Here is an 18843-nt window from a genome sequence, read left to right on the forward strand (position 1 = left end):
CCATACTTACTCTCGAGGTCTCCATTCATATGTCTACCTATATGCAAGAGAAAGATCGGTGTCGGAGAGTCTCAACGGTCTACCGTCGTTCCCCCCCCTCGCAAACTCATTGCCATTGAATCTCCCGACGAGCACCTCTTGACTCTCACGGTGGCGGGAAGTCACACTGAACGTCGTTGAACGCTCAAACTTCATATAGAAACCAAGTTGGCATACCCGGATATACCTAGATACAACACAGCTCCCGAATCGGGAGGGTGCCAGTTGGGGGGTGGAAACTAAGTCTGAGTCATAAGTTGGTAATACAATTTACCATCACGGCTACAAATCCATACTTACTATCTTTTAACCCACCGTCGACCAAGGTATACAGTACAATACCGCTACTGCTATCACTATCGCTGGCGCCAGAACCGAGCACCGGCGGGAAGCCCAAGATGTTGGCTCACCAGCGGGTCCGGGACTCGGAGGTTGACTCTGGAGTCTAGAGCACCTAGTGTTTTCGTGTTTTCGTGAAGTTGCAGTCCTTCGGACTCGCTTCCAGTAGATAAGTCCTATACACGTGTATTTGAACTCTGAAGTGCTGTCTTTTTTTTTTTTGGCTGGTACAATATTCAATGTCAATGTCACCCAGCGAGCGCTCATGATGCTGCCGCCGGGTACTTTGAGTTTATTGAATATTGAACGCTGAATGTTGATGTTGATATTGGTCCAACTTCAAGATTCGTACTGACAATGAAGCCACTTGTAAACTCCGAGTCCGAAGAAACGGATCAGGACCATTAAAATCATCAAGTTAACAGCAGGCTTCGTTGACCGGTACCGTTCTTCTTCCCGAGGACTTCTTTGACACAGTACATGCAGGTAGGCAGCCACGCTTGTACTGGTACTGAATGATTGTTGACTTTAAACGCTGAACCTCGCAGACGGTAAGCGCCCGTCTAAGAATAGCTTGCGAGGTCCTCATCGCTCACTGGCAGGCATAATAGACGCGTCATCTTCATTCGCATCATAAAAAAACCGAAATGGTCATAGAAGGCGAAGAGAAGTACGTGGACTCGTGTCATCAAGTCTAGGCCCAGGCTTAAACCTTGAACCTTAAAAAAAATGAAATTTGGACCCGCAGAAACCAAAACACCGTTTGCACATAAATAACAAAGTTCAATAATAATCACAATAAAAGCAAGAAGGCGAAGAAGCAAGCGCCACCAGTGTGTCCGCAAAAATAAAAGAAGGTTGAACGTTCAAATATTGAACGTTCAACCCCGCAGAAAACAAAACACCGCTTTGATACTATGGTAGATCCGATCGAAGTACATAGACATCGGGAAATCGGAAAATGCAAGAACGAAAAACACAGTTCCGGTTCACGAACGTTTGTGATCTGCTCTTTCGATCAGTCGTTATTATTATGAGGGACATGTATAGATAGACTCCCTAGTACTTCATGACGCTCCGGGGCGGTCGCAAGTGGACGGCGATACATCATGATAACAGGTACCTGGTACCCACCCACCCGTCGACAGTCGACACACAAAAGCCACCTCCCCCAGGGACAATCCAACAACACGAGTAGAGGGATACAAAAATGGGGCGCAGCCGAGCAGGAAAAAGAACCTCTCCAATTCTCTTGCTGGAAGGAAAAACGTTCCAAATCAAGAAACTTCAATGGTTAATCGCACTCCCCACGGTATGTACAATCCGACCGTAGAGGACTGGCAACTCTTTAAAAGGCCGGTGGAAGCTGGGCCGGGCGGCCTTGCGTATGCTCCAGGCCTATGTTACCGTAGAAACCGGAAAGAGTTCATAATCAGAGAAACCTCCTTTCGTGGACCCATCAGAAGAGTAGGTTCCATCATCCTAGTGCTGTTGCTGTTAAACAATCAAACGACCAGTTCGGTTAGGCAACAGATCGAGTTCAGTTTAGCGGGAAGGGACGCTGGATCCATACGGATAAACATTTCGGAACGTTCCGTTGAGCTGTGACAGATTACCGACCGAGACGGAGCTGCCTGATGACGTGTGGTCGCGTAGTGTCAAATTGTGGCTATGCGGTTAGCCTCAGGTGGATGTCGTTCACACGTATGAACCGCTGTTCGGCTTCCCCCGCCGCGCGCCAATTCAATATTCAGAACTCGACGTATGTACATTTAATATATAACGACTATTCGGGCTAGCTCCTGAATTTTTCTCCCCCGCACACCTGCTCTTCCAACACGCCCATCCGCGACGCCGTTCCAACTCAACTCAAAGTTCAAACCCCTCTGTGATCTTCTTCATTCGTGATGTGATAACTGTCGCTGAAGCGCTAAGCCTTTCTTAACTGTGCATATCACACCCATCACATTCCTCGGAACTTGAATACGATGAACAGAAAACACCTGTACTCGAGCTCTTATGCGGACCTGGAGTTGAACGTTGAACTCAGCTCCCCATTGCGGTCAAAGCTTATGGCGCTCCGACTCCCGGGTCACTCGAACTCGTTGACCAGGGGGGATAAATCATAAGGGTAAGGGGGGAGATATTCATTTCGGACGACAACGTTTTATATGCGATTACTCATTCCCTCTCAGGGTCCGTTCAAGTCTCTTCCAAGGTACGGCAAGTAGCTTTGACAGTATACACCGTCTTTTTACGAGAACCACAAGCCACAAAACGAAAAAAAACCCACGAATCACTTTTGCCGACGGGGTATGGGGTATGTATGCGGGGGGGGGGGGGCTAGGGGTAACTCGAGGTAAAATATAACCTGGACAAATCCCTCTCACGAGCGGAAGTAGCGAATTACGGATAGGTGACAGCTTTGACTTTGGTCTTTTAGAAATCGTTGCAATACCCATGGGGTATGCGGGGAAGTGGCTGAATTCACGGTCCCATAAGCCCCTCTGGAAGGTGAATCGATGAAGGATACCGCGTGGACTCAAGTCAATCTCAAGTTCAACGTTCAAAACCTCCGGTCAACCGTGCCGGTTGTTTTGTGTTCGATGCGTTCAGGGTACAAAACCTGTGGGAACAGTGGCGAGGTCACCGTCTGTCGTTCCACTGTACATAAGTAAAAAAACATAGTTAATAGCCTAACATTGATAGGACGTCTGAGGACCCTCTCAACATTCGACATTGGATCCAAGTCGGAAAATGATTTCACAGGTGGGAATTTTACTTCTTTTACTTTTCCTTTTCCTTTTACCCGATCCCGATCCCCGCTTAACCGTCCACCCAGGCTCGTAGTCATCGACGCCGATTCTTTAAACTTACTTCAAGCAATACTTAGCGTTATCCACCAACCGTCCGTCGACGTCATTGTATGTTGTACGTGTACAATGGACACCGACACCGACACCGACACCGTAACCGAGTCTCTGCCATAGCACTTAGCCCAACCAGCAAGGGGTGGGACATACTCATACTGTAAATTAGTTAGTGAAACCCAGGGCTCATTCCGACCTCTCACGCCCGTCGACGGTCATATCGTATGACTACATAGCACATAGTACATACTACTTACCATATATTATTTATCATGCAGTTACGAATGGAACTTGAAACTACGGATGCACTTGATACTTACGTTGTAACTAGTCTGTGACCGTACAGCTTTGACCATTCCGAAACCTCCCCGCTGACGTACGTTAGTTAAAATTGGGGGTTTCGAAAGCCCAGGGGGGGGGAAAATAAAAACATCCGCATCATAGGCTTTGTAAGTACTTGCAATTGGTACTTTTGATATGTCATTCATCGCCGTGCTATGTAAGTACTTACTAGTACTAGTACTGTCCACTGACCTTGCTCTTGAAGATCATTGAAAAAAACGCGTTCCGCACCAGTAAAAAAAAAGAAGGGGGAGGAAGGGGTTAAAATTACTGTCTTTTGTTTTTTTTTACGTATCCATACTTACGGGGCCGACACCAGTGGACAGTGATAGGCAGCTTGGGGTCGGCCAAGATCCTCAAGTACTTCCACTGCCAGGTACAGTACGCTGGTTCTCCAGGTCCCAATTGAACAAAAATTCAATTTCAAAGGCCCACGGCTCAAGGCCTGGTTTTCCCGCGGACTTTTTTGATTGGCCTGCCTCTTTTCTTTGATTGTTTTATCATTATCATTTTATCCAACCTTCCTTCCCCTCCTGTCGTTATAACGACGACGATTAACGGATGCGGTTATACATGAATGTATGTGACCGATAGCGACCTCGCGAGTCAAAGAAGGTTGGGTTCGATCGAGTTATAATAATACTGTACTTGACTTTATATGGCGAGTGAGTATCCCCATGCACGGACACGGAAGTACTAAAAAAGCCTTTTACTTGAGAAATAACGGGGTTTTTTTCCACTCGACCTTGATTCTTGACTACGGTATACGCACCAGCCTGGCAGCCCTCTGGGTTTGGGTCGTGTCGTGTATCGTTGACTGGATGAGGTCCCTAGCCCTCATTTCCACAAAAACGAGCGATTAAAGTAAAGCGTAAACTTGAGTTATGATATATGTAAAGCGTAAGCGTAAGCATAAAACGAAAACGACGGGGCCAGGATTCCACCATGAAGTACAGCAACCAGTCCAGTCATCTCCTCCGCCACCCGTCCGACTCCAGAACAAGTCACGGAAATGAAAAGGGTTTCTTCCATTTGTTGCTTTAATTTCCAGTGTTCTTTAGTTCCCCAAGGAGGGGTACTCGGGGTTACTCAAGTAGTACTAGTACTATTAATATCACACACACCATAAAAATAAGAAATTCCGTTTTCGGAAGGTTCGGGGTGTTCGGGCGAAGGTGTTTCCTTCATTCTTAAGATACAGTAAGATATTCTTATTCTTCCACAACAACACTTAAGGGGAAAAAATGGAAAAACGAAAGAATGCATACTGGCACACAAAAAAAAAAACAACGACAACAGCAACAACGAAACAGCCCCGCCCCGTTTCAAAGTTTTGCAAGTTTTTGAAGGTCTGGACCCCCAAAGACTTTAAAGCCCCCATCGACCCTTCGTTACAACTCGAAGTACAAGTTTGAACCCCCCCTTCAAGGTGTCCCTTTATTGAGGGGTGCACAGTGGTCACGGTGTGGGCGTGGGTAAAGGCCCATCTGACACTGTGGACACTGGTCCGTATCCCTCGACCTCTTGACAGCCTAGAGGATCTTGGACGCCACTTCCGCAGTGCACACCAACGCCATCACAAGTTTTTATTACAACCGTATTTGAACCACGATGTCGGTTTTTTTGATCGAGGGAAAAAGGTAGCCTATCAAAACGCAAAAAAGAGAGTGGAGCGAAAACGCCAGACGCCAGACGCCAGATGGTATAAATGTATATTAAAATTAATGAAATCTTGGTATTGGAAACCCTTCATATCATTAATTACCGTCGTGAATCTAGCAAGTTGTAAGTAAAAGTACCAAGACCAAGCACAAGGTCTTGTCCAATGTCCAATGTCGAACATACCGTCCATCGCCCGTTGCCCGTTGCCCTGCCCCTGCATTGTTGCCCTTGCCCTACTTCACAGGGGGGGGGAGAAGAAAAGGACAGATGAAATGAAATGAAATTATGAACCCAACCAAATGAAAAAAAAAAAAAAAAACCACGAGGGGGGGTAACTCGGAGATTTCGGAAAGGGGGATCTTCGTTTTGCGGTATCCAAGCGGTATCAGTATTCACGAAAAAAGTACAAAGGACGAGAGGGAGAATGGGGGTCGACACTCGGACAGCGTTTTGTTTGCCCCACTTGGGGATGAAGAAGCAGAAGAAGAGGACGACGACGAGGACGACGATGCATTGAGTTCAGATCATTAGCATTCATCACGTCGCGGATGATGTCGATGATGCTTGTCGTCGACGACGTCGTGGTGCAGTTGTGCGCAACAGAAAAAAAAAACAGCATTTTTTTCTCCCAATTTTGCTCGAGCTTCTATGGTAACCTGTCATTTCCGAAACACCGGGGGGAATACAAGGTAGCGTTGCCCGTATCTCTAGGGTAAGTAGACCCCGCCCAAGAAGAAGAAATCGAAATCGAAAATCAACGTCGATGATAGCTGTCGTCGTGCAAGTAGCAACAGTAGTTGTTAAACTGGAGAAAAAAACAGCTTTTTAACAGCGTTTTTCTTTCCGAAAGGACAGGAAATGAAGAATGCCTGTGTGCCCGCGTGCGTCGCCGGGAGTTAAACGACTTGGACCGATTTTGCAAGTAGCATTGATCATTTACCCTGTCGTGGTTGCGTGCGGCGCCCCCAACCCGAGAGAGAGGGAAATGAGAGACGATACAGGGTGTGGCGCAAAAGGGGGAGAGGGTATGAAGATGCGTTAAGGTCAAGGACGGCGATGTCGAATGCCAATTAAACAAGAGGGAGGTGTCGCCAGAGGGGGGGGCAGTTGAGATGGGTGATTGTGATAATGCCAGGATGAGTCGATGACGAAGAAGTGTTCCCTATGAAATCATCATGTATCATTGGAAATCAAATCCGATCATGATTCCACTTCGCAGCTTCTGCGGCTCAAAAGATAAAAAAAAACGCCTCAGTCCACATTTTTGTTTCCTCTTCCAGGTTTTTGTTTCTCGCATCGCGCGTGTCCCGGTGTCAATCAAAATAATATGGGTTGGGGGACGGATATAAGGATAGATTAAAAGAAAAGAGGAGGCTGTAGAATTAACGCCTCGATATCACCACGAAAGAGAGGTTGGGAGCACGAGGCTACACGTCGTTTGGTTCGGTCATTCCTTTTCCTTCCCGGGGCGGTGTATTGACGGCGAATGGGTTTCGGCTTTGTTCGTCCGGATGAGGATGCTCGTGAGCTGATATGCCCGATAGTACTAGGCTGGTACAGGACATCTATTGCAAGGGCGGGAGAGCTGCAGCCCATGGACATCCGAGGAGCGCTTCTGCCAGAAGAGCCAGAAGGCCCGGACCGTCTCGAAAAGGTGCCACTAATGCCTCTGGGGCGCCCCTTTGGGCCCGTCGCAAGAATCCATATACAAACAGAAAGAAAAGGGAAACGACTGAGAGGGGGTGCGTCGACCAAAGCGGAGATCTCATGCACAGATCCAGCGGCGATTGCCGCAGATCTCCACTCCATATCGGGATAAAACGGAAGCACATTTTGGTGATCGCCGATCAAATACGCGTTCCAAATCTCCGTTTGGTCGTCTAGAGCTACGCCGTCCTTTCGAGAGGGAGGTGGGAGCAGCAGCGACGAAGGGAGAGTTATCAGCGGACGGTGGACGAGCCTGTGGGGGATAGCTGACCAGAATGCAGCACTCTGCTCCAAGCGGTGTTGCTGCTGATGGTGGGAAGAGATCTTGTTGCACGGCACAAGCAACACGGCAAGGCGAATAAGCCGGTTTGGTATTATCAATATTATTGCTATTTATTTATTTAAATATTGGTTTCTTTTTGGACAGAAAAAAAAAAGGGTACATACAAGACGCCCGACAAGTCTCAACCTCTCCGCCCTCTCCCTCCCCTCCTGCTCCTCCGGTCCACTGCTCACCGTGCACATTCCAAGCCACCACTCCAACGCGCGTAAAAAACTCGTGTCCTTGGAATATAAATCATCCTCTCGTCCCACTTTCACATTCATACCACTTTGTTTCCAAACACACAAGTCCTTCACGTAACCTACCCATCTTTCCTTCTCGTGATGTCTGCTCCCGGTGTTAACGTTACCTCTCTTTCATCATCCACAACCTCCTCTCCCAATCCCAACAACGACCGTCCCGAACGCAGTCGCAATGCCAAAGCCCAAGCCCGTCACCGTGCCAAACGAAAGGCCTACATTGAGCAGCTCGAGCAGACGGTCACAAAACTCCAAACCGCGCTGGGCTTCTCTCCAGAACAAGTCGCCGCTCTCCCACCTCCGCTCGCTAAAATTCGAGAACTGGAATCAGAGAATGCGAGACTCGTAGAGGAGAACGAGAGATTAAAGAGACTTATGGGTCAGGATCCTAATGTTCGTGTCGGCTCTCTGGAACGAACGAGGAGTTCGAATTCCATACCTACTTCTACCGGCTACGACGTAATAGGACGCTGTACAGGCCCCACCAACGACTATGGCATCAAACGACGAAGACTAAGTGGCGAGATGGACGGCAGTGGCGTGTACGACCCATCTCCCACCAACAATAACGGCCAGTCTACGCAAGGCGGCGGCAACACCGCAGATTTACTAGGACGAGCTCCTCCACCACCTCTCACCATCCCACACCAACAACAACAGCAGCAGCAACAACAACAACAACACCATCAACAATACACACCCACACACACGCATACACCCCACAGCGCACACCCAGCACACGGACACCAACAACCGATGTTCAGTTTACATCACCATCAACATCCAGGAGGAGGATTCTCAATGCCTCCAAGTACACCCTCAAGTTCGACAACGTCCAGTCCACCATTTTCGGCGAGTGTTGTTCCTTCTTATTGAAGGAGTACTTTGAATCCGATAGTTTTGGAATTTGTTTTTTTCACCCCCTCCCTCCCCTCGCCTCCTGTATCGTGTTACCTCCCCTCTCCTCGCCTTTTTTCCCCCCCTGTTGTTTTTTTTTTTTCTCTTTTTGCAGCCCGCGACGACGTCCGCCAATTCACCTAACCCGAATGGTGTTAGGTATCCGGGTACGCCTGGGTCGTATCCGAGTGTTAAAGTAGAGGATGAGTCGTACGGGGTGAGAGTGTTTCTTTTTTTTGTTTTAGTTCCTTGTTGGGGTTTTCTTATGGTTCAATGTTTTAGGCGAATACGGGGGGATACACGCTCCCCCCGTTCAACCACCACCATAATTCGGATTCGTGGTATCATTCCCAAGAGAGGGTTGTTGTTCATCGGTAAATGGGGAAGCCGAGGTGTGGAAATGAAAGGATGGATGGATGTACGAAGTGTTTTTTCTTTTTTTTTTCTCCTTCTCCTCTTCTCGTTCCATGCACTTGTCTCATGCTGTCGCGTTTGTTTGTTTGTTTGTCTTTTTTAAAAAAGTTTTTCCATGACTTTTGTTCACAAACCATAGAGAATACCCCTGCCCACCAGCGTTTGGTTTTTTCCCGTTTATTCCGTTCTTTTTTTTTTTTTTTGAAAACGCAAAGTATATAATAAATAGTAATCTCAATTAGCTAGCTAGCTCTCTCTCACAAATGTATATAGTCTTTTCTTGTTTGTTTCTTTACCTTGTCTATATCCCCCCCCCCCCACCTTTCGTTGGTTTGTTTTTTAATCTGCCACTTGTGAACACCGTACGCTTTTTTGTTTTTTTTGTGTATCCTACTCGTTTTTTTCTATTGTCTATTGTCTATTTTCTTTGTTTCTTTTCTTTATCGTATCTAGTATGAATCGGATTATGACTGCCCAGTGTTGTGTTTTTCTTTCTCGAGGGATGGTTGACAAGTATGATATGGATCTGGATGTTGCGCGCGTTGGCGTTGGCCGGGGCCCGTCGCTAGCACTTCGCCCATGGCCGGGGGTGACGTCGTCACGGTCGAACGAGTCTGACGCCGGGGATGTTTGGCCGTTCTTTGTACTCAAAAATCAACTCAATGTTCTGGGCGGTTCGAGTAACTCGAGTTCTCAAGATCTCACTTCTCGGATGAGTAAGTGGAGGTACTGTATATCCGTTGGTATTGGGATGGTCACCGTATGATTACAGTAATCCCCGGGAGCGGGACGTCGAACTCAGGCGGCGCCCGCTTTTTTTGCTATGCTGTTCCGTACGTACATGAACCGTGTTTTTTTTTTTCAAGGGGCCATAAGATGGTAGAAAGGAGAAAAGATACAAGTTTCTCATAAACAACCGTTCTGAATCTCCTCGGATGAAATTCGTATTCGTATATTTCGCAACTTGAAGGTTTATTTATAGAACATACGCTCGGGTCTTTTTGACTCAGGTGGCGCTTGGTCGCTGCTTCGAGCAGGGACTCCAAGCTCCAAGGTCGGCTTTCTAATTGAAAGTGGGACACATTCAAGGGTCAGTATCCGGCCGGGTATTTGTATTGAGCCGCTGAGCGGGCCCGGGAACCATGAGGGTCGTCCGACATAACGTTCTGCTAAGTAGGATCAGTACCTCTGTTGAAGTCAGTGAACCCGAATTTCGACTCGGAATGTTTGAGAGGAGAAACTTGAGAAAAAACACGGGTACTAGAAACAGAAAACAGCTTGGAACGGTGACTGAACAGACGGAAAAAATATTAATTATAATCATGTGCATTTGCATTTACATTTGATTTCTCTCTCTCTCTCTCTATTGCTGCGGGCTGCTGTGTAAACTGTATGCCGGACAGAAGTTGAAGATGACGTTGAATGGTGGTGTGCCATGAGTAAAATGAATTCGTACATAAAGCATAGGAAGTCGGAGAGCAGTATACGTACCGCTCACCGGTACTACTTCAAAGAATAAAGAAACAAATGAATTCATTGATTTATCATGAGCCTGAGGCTACACCGGTATCTATCCGTCCGATCGGGGGCGTCGAAGAAGCCCATCCCGTGTTTTTCGTGTTCTGAGTTCGGGTTTATGACTTTTACCCTCGCACCGCTGGGCCCTGGGGACGATATAAGTTCAACTAATTTCGAAGTAGTATATTGAATTCGAACGCGTGGTATCACGATACGTGCGGTACGGTACGGCGAACGAGTCGCCATTTTTCTTAGTCACGGACGGTTATTTTATACGTCGGAAACAGATCCGTGAGCCTTTTTTTTTTTTCAATGCTGCGGCGTATTGTCGATTTATCGTTGGGTTGTCGATAAGCCTATATCACGGTATTACTCTGGGATTGTCTCCAGGGAGTAAGGGAAGTAAAGGAGAGGGGTGATCCGAGTCCGAGAAGCGGCTAGTGGCCACCAGCTGGACGAATCTATAGTTACACTTACACTACCTATTTAAGTGTTTATTGCCTTGTTGCTCGTTGCTCGTTGATAAAACGATCGAAAAAGCGCTTGCACTGAGTTTCAACTTTGTTTCCGCGTCCCGAGTCAAGGGATCGTTTGTTGTCAACGGAACGGAGGGGGATGATAATGATACTTGCCATCACCGTCCTTTATCTCGAGAATTGTTACGATTTGGATGATATATAGATGTGGAGGTTGAGTGAAGGTACTTTGGGCCACTGGGCTCAATTTGAATGCTCATTTCCTTTTCTCCCCCTCGGCGGGCATCCTCGAAAACGCAGAGTGAGTTTGAGCTGAGAGCCGATCTCGTTTCTGATTTACGGTGTGAATTTGACTTTGACTTTTTTTTAGAAAGAAAAGAAAAGAAAGGTGTGACATACGGATGAAGTGCATTAGTGTAGTTTCATTTTGTTTCTGCAACCTTGATCGTTACGTAGAGGATAGAATTTTTGGTCTGGGGAGTGCCTTCAGTTGAAGGGATGTGGAAGTCCAATGAAAAGTTCGTGGGTAAGAGGGCCTGGGCCCGTGCACAGCTGGATAAAATCACTTGCATGGCATCTCCAGGTATCCGACTTTAGCTCAGTTGGAAGAGCATCAGACTGTAATAGGTTACCGCCGGCATTATCATCTGGGTGTCGCCTGTTCGAACCAGGCAAGTCGGATTACCCCTTGTGCTGTCTTTTTGTACTTCAAGGTTTCCGGTTCTCATGCAGATGACGACTGACGATCTCCAAGGTAATCAAATGGAAACAAGTTTCTTAAACACTCAGCGCTCAGCCCGTCCCCTTCATATTCTATCAACTCGCCAAATCGACGATTTATCGGTATCTTGAACCTAAACTCAGTCAAAGACGGTACCGCCCTTCCAAGCATACTGACAGTATCTTTCATTCTGTGAAGGTTTTCTTTTGCATTTGCTATCTCGCCTCCCTATGCAACGTTCAAATGCCGCATGTGTTATCTCGCGTTTTGAACAAAGTTAGGAAAAACAACTTCCAAGAGTCCACCGGTACTTCCCAAGTGGAGTGGGAAGAACAAAAATAAAAAAGAAACCTGTCCAAAAAGCCGCATTGTGTCGGCGTTGTACGTTGAAGCCTGAAGTCTGGGTTGAAAGAAGATGTTATAAATAAATCCCCGGTAAGCAGGAGGTATTGATATTACCGCCAATGCATGTATACTTAGCACCACAAGACCCCACGACGTAGACACAGACGAATGTCATCGGACGGGACAACATAAGGGTAAGCTTGAATGGTCAGTGCTGGATATGTACTTCCCTTGAGGGTTGAACGTTTAAGCTTGAAGTCTGGGTTGAAAAAAAAGAGGTTATAAATAGATCCCCGTTAAGCAGGTGGTATTGATATTACCGCCAATGCATGTATAGCACCACACAACCCCACGACGTAGCAACAGACGAATGTCATCGGGCGAATGCACGGTGACATTGAACGGTTCGAGCGACACCCCCCTCGGGGGCTTCAATCGGGATACCCGATGAACGTTAAGGCCGTGCGAAATGCGAATACGAGGATCGAGAGACAGTTTGGCAGCGAAATCACTTGTCTGAGGGCCGAGAGGAGGAAGGAAAGTACCTGGATCTCCCTTCCCTCCTTCAATGTAATGCAATGTAGGGTGAACCGAAGAATCAGGAAGCCCTTGTGGCGTTAGCTGGGTTTTCCTTTTGTTTTGTTTTTTCTCATGACGGCTGTGATGGAAATCTCGGAACATGACACCGTGAATGTTTCTGTTTGCTTTGATCCGGCGCCTATTCTGTCTCTGTCTCTGGCTCTGTCCTGAAGATCCCTGGCAAGTTTTAGTAGCTGCCCCCCCCGGCGTTGTGAAAACCAGGACTCTAGGGCCACTAGGAAAAGCGTGTAGCGAGCCGGCACTAGTTTTAACTTTTGCGAGCTCGATGTGGTGCTTGAAAACCTGGAATAATGACTGCCGCCTTCAGAAATTCAAGGAAACAGAAAAAAAAAGTAAAATTGGACGGGAAAGCAGGCTCGAGTCGCGTACGCCGCTTTCATGGACCGTGACCTCCCCTTCAACAGACCCTAATAAGCATAGCAAGAGCAGTTGCCCCGAGTCCGTAGATCCACAGATAGGAGAACTAGATTTCGGGATGGTCAAAGACGGAATGAAAATCCTTTTGACAGTTGATGGGAGCGGCCTGCGGAACATATGAGGAGGCGAAGAAGGATTTTCATCTTCCAAGTTTTCAACCGAGACTCTCCCTTCCAAGTCAGACGTACCACTTCAAAGAAGCGATGTTACGACCTCCGACTCCCGAGTATACTTTATGAGGTTAGCTATTGAATATCAAGTTTGACAAGTTTGAGACGAGGAAGTTGTGAAAAAGAATGAATGGAACGATGGATGCATCCCTGCTTGTATACTTGATTCCTCGGAGTGATAGAGAAGAAGCGCGCGATCAATGGGTTGAACCGCATCCGATCGAGCGTTCGAAATTCCGGATTCTTTCGACCCGCCGGCTGTTTTGTTTTGTTTTTCTATTCGCTTTTGTTTGATTGTTGTGGGTTCTCCCGCTGTCAGGTAGGGTGGGTGCACATCTTTTGAAACACTAACAGTGGCCCGCAGGCCATGATGTATCTAAAGTCAGGACAGGATATTGGGATTGAGTGTGATCACTATACAAGCTCGAGGAAGCCGTACCGGTACACCCGAATCTAGAATGCAGAGCCTCCTATCTGAGACGATAGGCAGAACTTCATTTATGGGGGAGAGAAACCAGTCTGAGTCGAGTTCTTCGTTCCCTTATATGGCCAGATTAGCCTGATGAAAACTGGCTTCTCGACCATGGGTGCACATTAATGTTTTCGAACACATGGCGGCGAAGATTGGGATTGAATGGACGCGCACCCCTTCAGAGTCTGGTTTCCTCGGTCTGATTCGAGTCTCGCCCTCTTTCCCATGCTCAAGGCCAAAGGGTAAACAACACCTCATCCGAAGGAAGAAGAGGCTTGCTTAACCCTACCGCCACCACCCTGCGACTCCCTCCAAAAGAGGTTGTAACTATCCAGGTGATAACTTGATCAGAATGAAACTCTAACAACTTTCGACGGGTCCGATTCAAAGCACCTATCGAAACTCAGATGAAAACTGTACTTCTATGCACTTGAGTGGAGAACGCACATCGAAACCCCAACCCTTATCGCAACCGAAAGTCCGAGATGCTTGCCAAACTACCAGGTAGTAGTACCAGCCGCGGGACTTGAAAGTGCTCCAGGCATCCGAGTTCCCACATCATGCGAGTACGGAAGCCGAAGTTGGGGGAAAGGAAAGTTTGGTCTTTTCGACGCCGCAAAAGTACACTCCTACTGTACCGTAGTAGCCCTTCCCGTCGGATCTGGGAGTTCCGAGCGTCTCATTATGCGTTATAACTTTCTTCTCAATCCCTTCCCTCCTGGTTTGTATAAATGACCTTCTCACTGTTTGCCGCTTTGTAGAACCAGGTGAGCTTCGGTTCAATTAAAAACCGAAATCAGCCTTTTGCTTTTGAAATTCCCGAGAGTCACCTACTAGAGGAATGGAGTGCGTTGAGATCGGATAGGTATCACCGGGTAATGAAGGAAGAACAAGTATCGAACTTTGGCGGTTTGGCCCATTGCCGCGTTTTCGATGCTTTTTCTATACACTCACTAACCCTCACTGGCATAGAAACCTGCCCACTCGGGAGGCACAAGGGGCTCTTGATTGCTGTGACAATGCTGTCGACATCATTGAGGGATAAAGTACAGAATTGGGCCCACTGCCAGAGGATGCTGGATATGTGGAAAATGATACACGCGAAATGACTGTGGGGAGCTCGGACAAATCGGTCAGGGTACGTATAGGCAAACGTGTGAGTGTGACATGACGTCACGCTTTAGCTCGGCCACGCCGTTTACGAGTAGCTTATATAGAGAGCACTCTTGGAAATTGGACGCGTCTTACACCTGTTAGTTCGAGATTTCGACCTTGCTCACCCAAGCGCACTGACAGGCTTCATACTCGTCCACGTTATATTCTCAAATCAATGAAGGTGGTCGTTATTGGCGCTGGCCCAGCAGGTAAATAAGTTTCATGGTGATGATTGAGGAGAAATCATTGACATGACAGCTACTCGATAACAGGACTCGTCACCGCCAAGTCGTTACTGGAAAATGCTGATGATCGCTATCCTTTCGACCCCCTCATTCTTGAGCAAGTGGGAAAATGTTGGTTTTTTGTGCAGGATTGTTTAACTCACAATAAATCTAGGAAGACGACATTGGAGGAACCTTCCGGTATCGTTCCTATGAGGTTGACAACATTCTACTTCCCGGTGCTTAATTTTGACGTTTGACTTTTTAGAACGCGAATATGGTCTCTTCGAAGCAGCTCACATGTTTCTCGGATTTCCGTTTACCTCTCGACCACCAAGATCACCTAACTCTCGAAGTATGTGGGATTATTGTTGGCATAATTTTGGTCTAACTTCTCCGCAGGAATACGTTGAATACCTTCGAGACTATTGTTCCCATTTCCACCTGAATGATCGTCTTCACTTGAATTCGAAAGTAGTCGATGTTTCCCGTCACCCACATGAAGGTCATATCGTCAAATACGTCCGGAGGGATCCCAGAGACTCTGCTTGGGGCAACGGTGAGAGAATTAGCCCCTGTTACCGCCTCAAGCATTCATTGACCGCAATTAAATTCAGAAACATATACTATCCACACTACTTATGTTGTAGTCTGTACTGGTTTGCATGTGATACCATCGATTCCAGCGATTCCGGGCATTTCGAGTCACGGGGAGGATAAAGAATGTTCAATAGCGGCGGCCTTCCACTCGGCGGAGTACAAATCCAGATCCCAGTTGACTGGAAAACGCGTGATGGTACTTGGGACTGGCGAAACTGGGATGGATATTGCATACGAGGCCGTCAAGGCCGGTGCAAAGGAGGTTGTCCTCTGCTCCCGCGCAGGGTGAGAGTCAAGTTCGCGCTATGTTTCCGCTAGCTCATACTTGTATGCAAAGATTTCTTTCGTTTCCGAAGCTTTTGGTGCGGCTTTCGCGTCGATATCTTTGGACTATCTTAAATGACCTCCTCAGAATGATTTCGAGTTTCTTGGGCTTAAATCCAAGTCCCAGGTAGGTTTACCGCTCGATTGTCTAATCACCAACCTGGCAGAAACCGCGTATGTGGTGAGTCGCACCTGTCCGTGTACTCGTAACGCTCTGAGCAATAGTGGTCTAGCACCCATGGGTTGCCAGTTTACATATTCGATGGTTGTGAGTGTCTTATTCACCCATAACACGGAGTTTTGTTGACCTCTTCCCCACAGCATCTCAGACTTCGTAATAAAGCGCCTTTTGTGGCTCTTGACAGGTACCTTTTTTTGGGTACAATGATTAAATCACTCTAATTCCAATGAACACAGGTACCCAAGCAGGCTGCAACCAATGGGTGGGTAAAGAATTCCGCGGACGTAGTTTTTTTTGACAGTTTTCCAACGCAGGTCGGCGAACTCGAACCCGAACGATTGGGAAGAGCCTACGTTTTCTTGAACAAAGTGCGATTACTCTTTTTACTCTACATGTCCAACTAAGCATTCGTTCGTCAGTCTCAAAAAGCGATGCCCTACATCAATAGGCCATATCGTAGTCGACCAGCCTTTTTCGACTACCTCTCTCGCTATATCGACCCTCCGGAGGATTCACCTCCGCAAACCGATTTTGTGATTGATCTTGCTCCATTCCCCTCTCATTTTCTTCCGAACGGAAGGGCAGTGTTTCCTGCTAGCAAAAGGAAAGACTACGAACGAATGAAAGACCGAGACATCCGGCCAGAAGTTTTGATATACGCTACTGGATACCAGCAAAACTTCAGTTTCTTAGCGAAGGATTATCCCACTGCTGATCAAGCAAACATCCGGAATGTTGTCAGAGAAGGGGACGAGTCTGTTCCGTTTATAGGATTTTTACGTCCTGGAGTTGGTACGTCCAATACCTTCTGGTCCTCCAACATTCATTAACCCGTTGGCGAACTCGTCAGGTGCAATACCTCCGATCGCGGAGATGCAGTCATTATTCTGGATTTCGCTCATCAAGAACAAAGTCCGGAAACCACTTCCCCCGCCTTATTACCACCTTCTTGTCAAGGAAAACGCGCGAATCAAGTACGGTGTTGATCACTCCACCTATATTAGCACACTAGCGAAGGATATTGGAGCAGCACCTGGACTGTGGGAGCTGTGGTGGGAGCATGGGTCACACGTTCTAGTATGCTATTGGTACGAGCCCGATTCAGGTTTACCTTCTTATTCCCTGCTGAATTTCGTGGAAAGTTTTGGCGCTGCATTCACGACGTTCTATCGACTAGTTGGACCGTATAAAACAGCGAGCGCACCCACAATAGTGAAAACGGAACTCTGGGACACCATTACTCGACGCGGAATACTTGGGAATGTTGTAATGGGCGTGATACCAATGGTCTTCTACCTCACGTTGAACGCAGTAGCTTATCTCTTGGGAATAGTGTGGGTGTTGCTTGGTGGCCGGGTGGAGTGACATTAAGTCTGCATGTCAGTAAACCACTCGAGCAGACAAGGGTCTTCTCGCCCATCTCGTTTGTATATCTTGGTTGATGCTCTTGAAATGAAATATAACGTGGAAGTGTTGCATTTAGACGAAGGGCTTCACTATTCCATGACTGAGCTTAAAATACACGATCGTGGAACTGTCGGTATTGATTGCGAGACTCACTCCGTGGACAGTTGCTTGTATACTCCAGAAAGTCAAATCAGAAGGGTAGGCCACAGATTCTCGGAAAATCCAGCTCCACGTCGACGGAACCATACCCTTCTCGATGCTAATAATTCCCCAGTGAATAGTGCAAGCGAAACAGGAAGGTGGTCACCTTCTCTCGGACGACGTTCCAGAGAGCGGGAGTTAATGCAAATGGGTTCCGGGAATCCCAGCATATGAATCGGGAGTTCAATTTCATGGATCATCATGCATGACCCCCAGTCCATTCCTTCCTTTTGCAAACGATGCTGGTTTCAACTGGGCGGATTATGCTGGTCAATACGACGCGCAGACTGGCGACGACAGGGAATGTTGTATAGGGATCTGAGTCTTGTGTGCGTTCTCTAGTGTTATCTCTAAATCCAAGGCGTTTGGGGTTTCGTCGGAAGTTCGAAAGCATAAGAAATGGTAAACATCCTCAACATTGCAACAGATGTCAGCCTCGGAGTCTACAACAGCTTAAATTGCCTTGTCTTGTGCTGCACTACTTATTGCAAGTTCTCCCCTTTTGAATCCACCACCCCTGCGACTCCCTCGTTCCTCCAAACGAGGTTATATCTGCCCAGGTGTAACCAGATCAGAATAAAACTCTAACGACATCCGACCTCAAAACACCTATCACCTATCCAAACCCAGCACACTCTATTCTTGGAAGGAGAACGCACACGGAGACCCTCGAATCACAGTCGAAAGTCCGAGATGCTCGCCAAACTAATGGGTAGTGGTACCAACCGGGGGCCTTTATAGTGCTCCAGGCATCCCAGCTCCCCACATCGTGCGAATACTGAAGCCGAAGTTGGGGGCGAAGGAAAGTTTGGTCTTTTCGAGGTCGCAAAGTACACTCTATTTGGCCCATACTATTCTGGTTTCCGATGTGCAAATGACAAGGATATGCAAAATTGGATAAAACTTGGTCTTCCCGTTTATTTGTGGGCTCGGCAATTTTTTTTAGGATCCGTAGACTACACATGAGCTTGTATGTACAGTTGTAGCCACTGAATCACAAAGGATATGAAATGAAATTTAAAATATAGCTCAGATCTGGTCGTGATTACAGCGTGACAGCCCAGGAACAGTACATTCCGGAATATATCTCAAAATTTTAGATACGTAGTTAAGTGTAAACGAAAACACTAGCATTAAATACAAGGTTTCAGAGGCAGGGGAGTGAACGGTAGTGTGGAAT

General features: G+C 47.2%; 3 protein-coding genes and 1 non-coding gene across 5 annotated transcripts; 3 read left to right on the plus strand and 1 right to left on the minus strand.

The window, feature by feature from the left end:
- Window positions 1-7406: 7406 nt before the first annotated feature.
- On the plus strand, window positions 7407-9343 carry E1B28_006711 (uncharacterized protein). 2 transcript variants are annotated; one of them, XM_043151406.1, is made up of 3 exons: window positions 7407-8393; window positions 8554-8655; window positions 8721-9343. In XM_043151406.1, the coding sequence occupies exons 1-3, from the start codon at window positions 7626-7628 to the stop codon at window positions 8814-8816; spliced, it is 966 nt and encodes a 321-aa protein (XP_043012501.1). In that variant the 5' UTR covers window positions 7407-7625; the 3' UTR covers window positions 8817-9343. The 2 variants fall into 2 exon arrangements, with proteins under 2 accessions (XP_043012501.1, XP_043012500.1); XM_043151405.1 differs by having other exon boundaries at window positions 7407-8655.
- A 2090-nt stretch (window positions 9344-11433) lies between these two features.
- E1B28_006712 lies at window positions 11434-11527 on the plus strand. Its single transcript has one exon. It is a non-coding gene; the product is annotated as a tRNA-Tyr (tRNA).
- Window positions 11528-11826: 299 nt separating this feature from the next.
- Window positions 11827-14683, minus strand: E1B28_006713 (uncharacterized protein). The gene is made up of 5 exons (XM_043151407.1): window positions 14526-14683; window positions 14019-14404; window positions 13539-13964; window positions 12233-13475; window positions 11827-12171 (listed from the first exon to the last, which is right to left on the minus strand). The coding sequence occupies exons 4-5, from the start codon at window positions 12591-12593 to the stop codon at window positions 12044-12046; spliced, it is 489 nt and encodes a 162-aa protein (XP_043012502.1). The 5' UTR covers window positions 12594-13475; window positions 13539-13964; window positions 14019-14404; window positions 14526-14683; the 3' UTR covers window positions 11827-12043.
- Window positions 14684-14755: 72 nt separating this feature from the next.
- E1B28_006714 (uncharacterized protein) lies at window positions 14756-17567 on the plus strand. Its single transcript, XM_043151408.1, has 15 exons — window positions 14756-14935; window positions 14999-15072; window positions 15126-15167; window positions 15219-15305; window positions 15353-15509; window positions 15568-15835; window positions 15888-15912; window positions 15963-16055; window positions 16108-16142; window positions 16196-16239; window positions 16292-16317; window positions 16370-16423; window positions 16475-16847; window positions 16906-17143; window positions 17198-17567. The coding sequence occupies exons 1-15, from the start codon at window positions 14902-14904 to the stop codon at window positions 17418-17420; spliced, it is 1773 nt and encodes a 590-aa protein (XP_043012503.1). The 5' UTR covers window positions 14756-14901; the 3' UTR covers window positions 17421-17567.
- The last annotated feature ends 1276 nt before the right edge of the window (window positions 17568-18843 follow it).

The sequence above is a fragment of the Marasmius oreades genome, chromosome 3 (genome assembly GCF_018924745.1).
Source record: "Marasmius oreades isolate 03SP1 chromosome 3, whole genome shotgun sequence".
NCBI lineage: Eukaryota > Fungi > Basidiomycota > Agaricomycetes > Agaricales > Marasmiaceae > Marasmius > Marasmius oreades.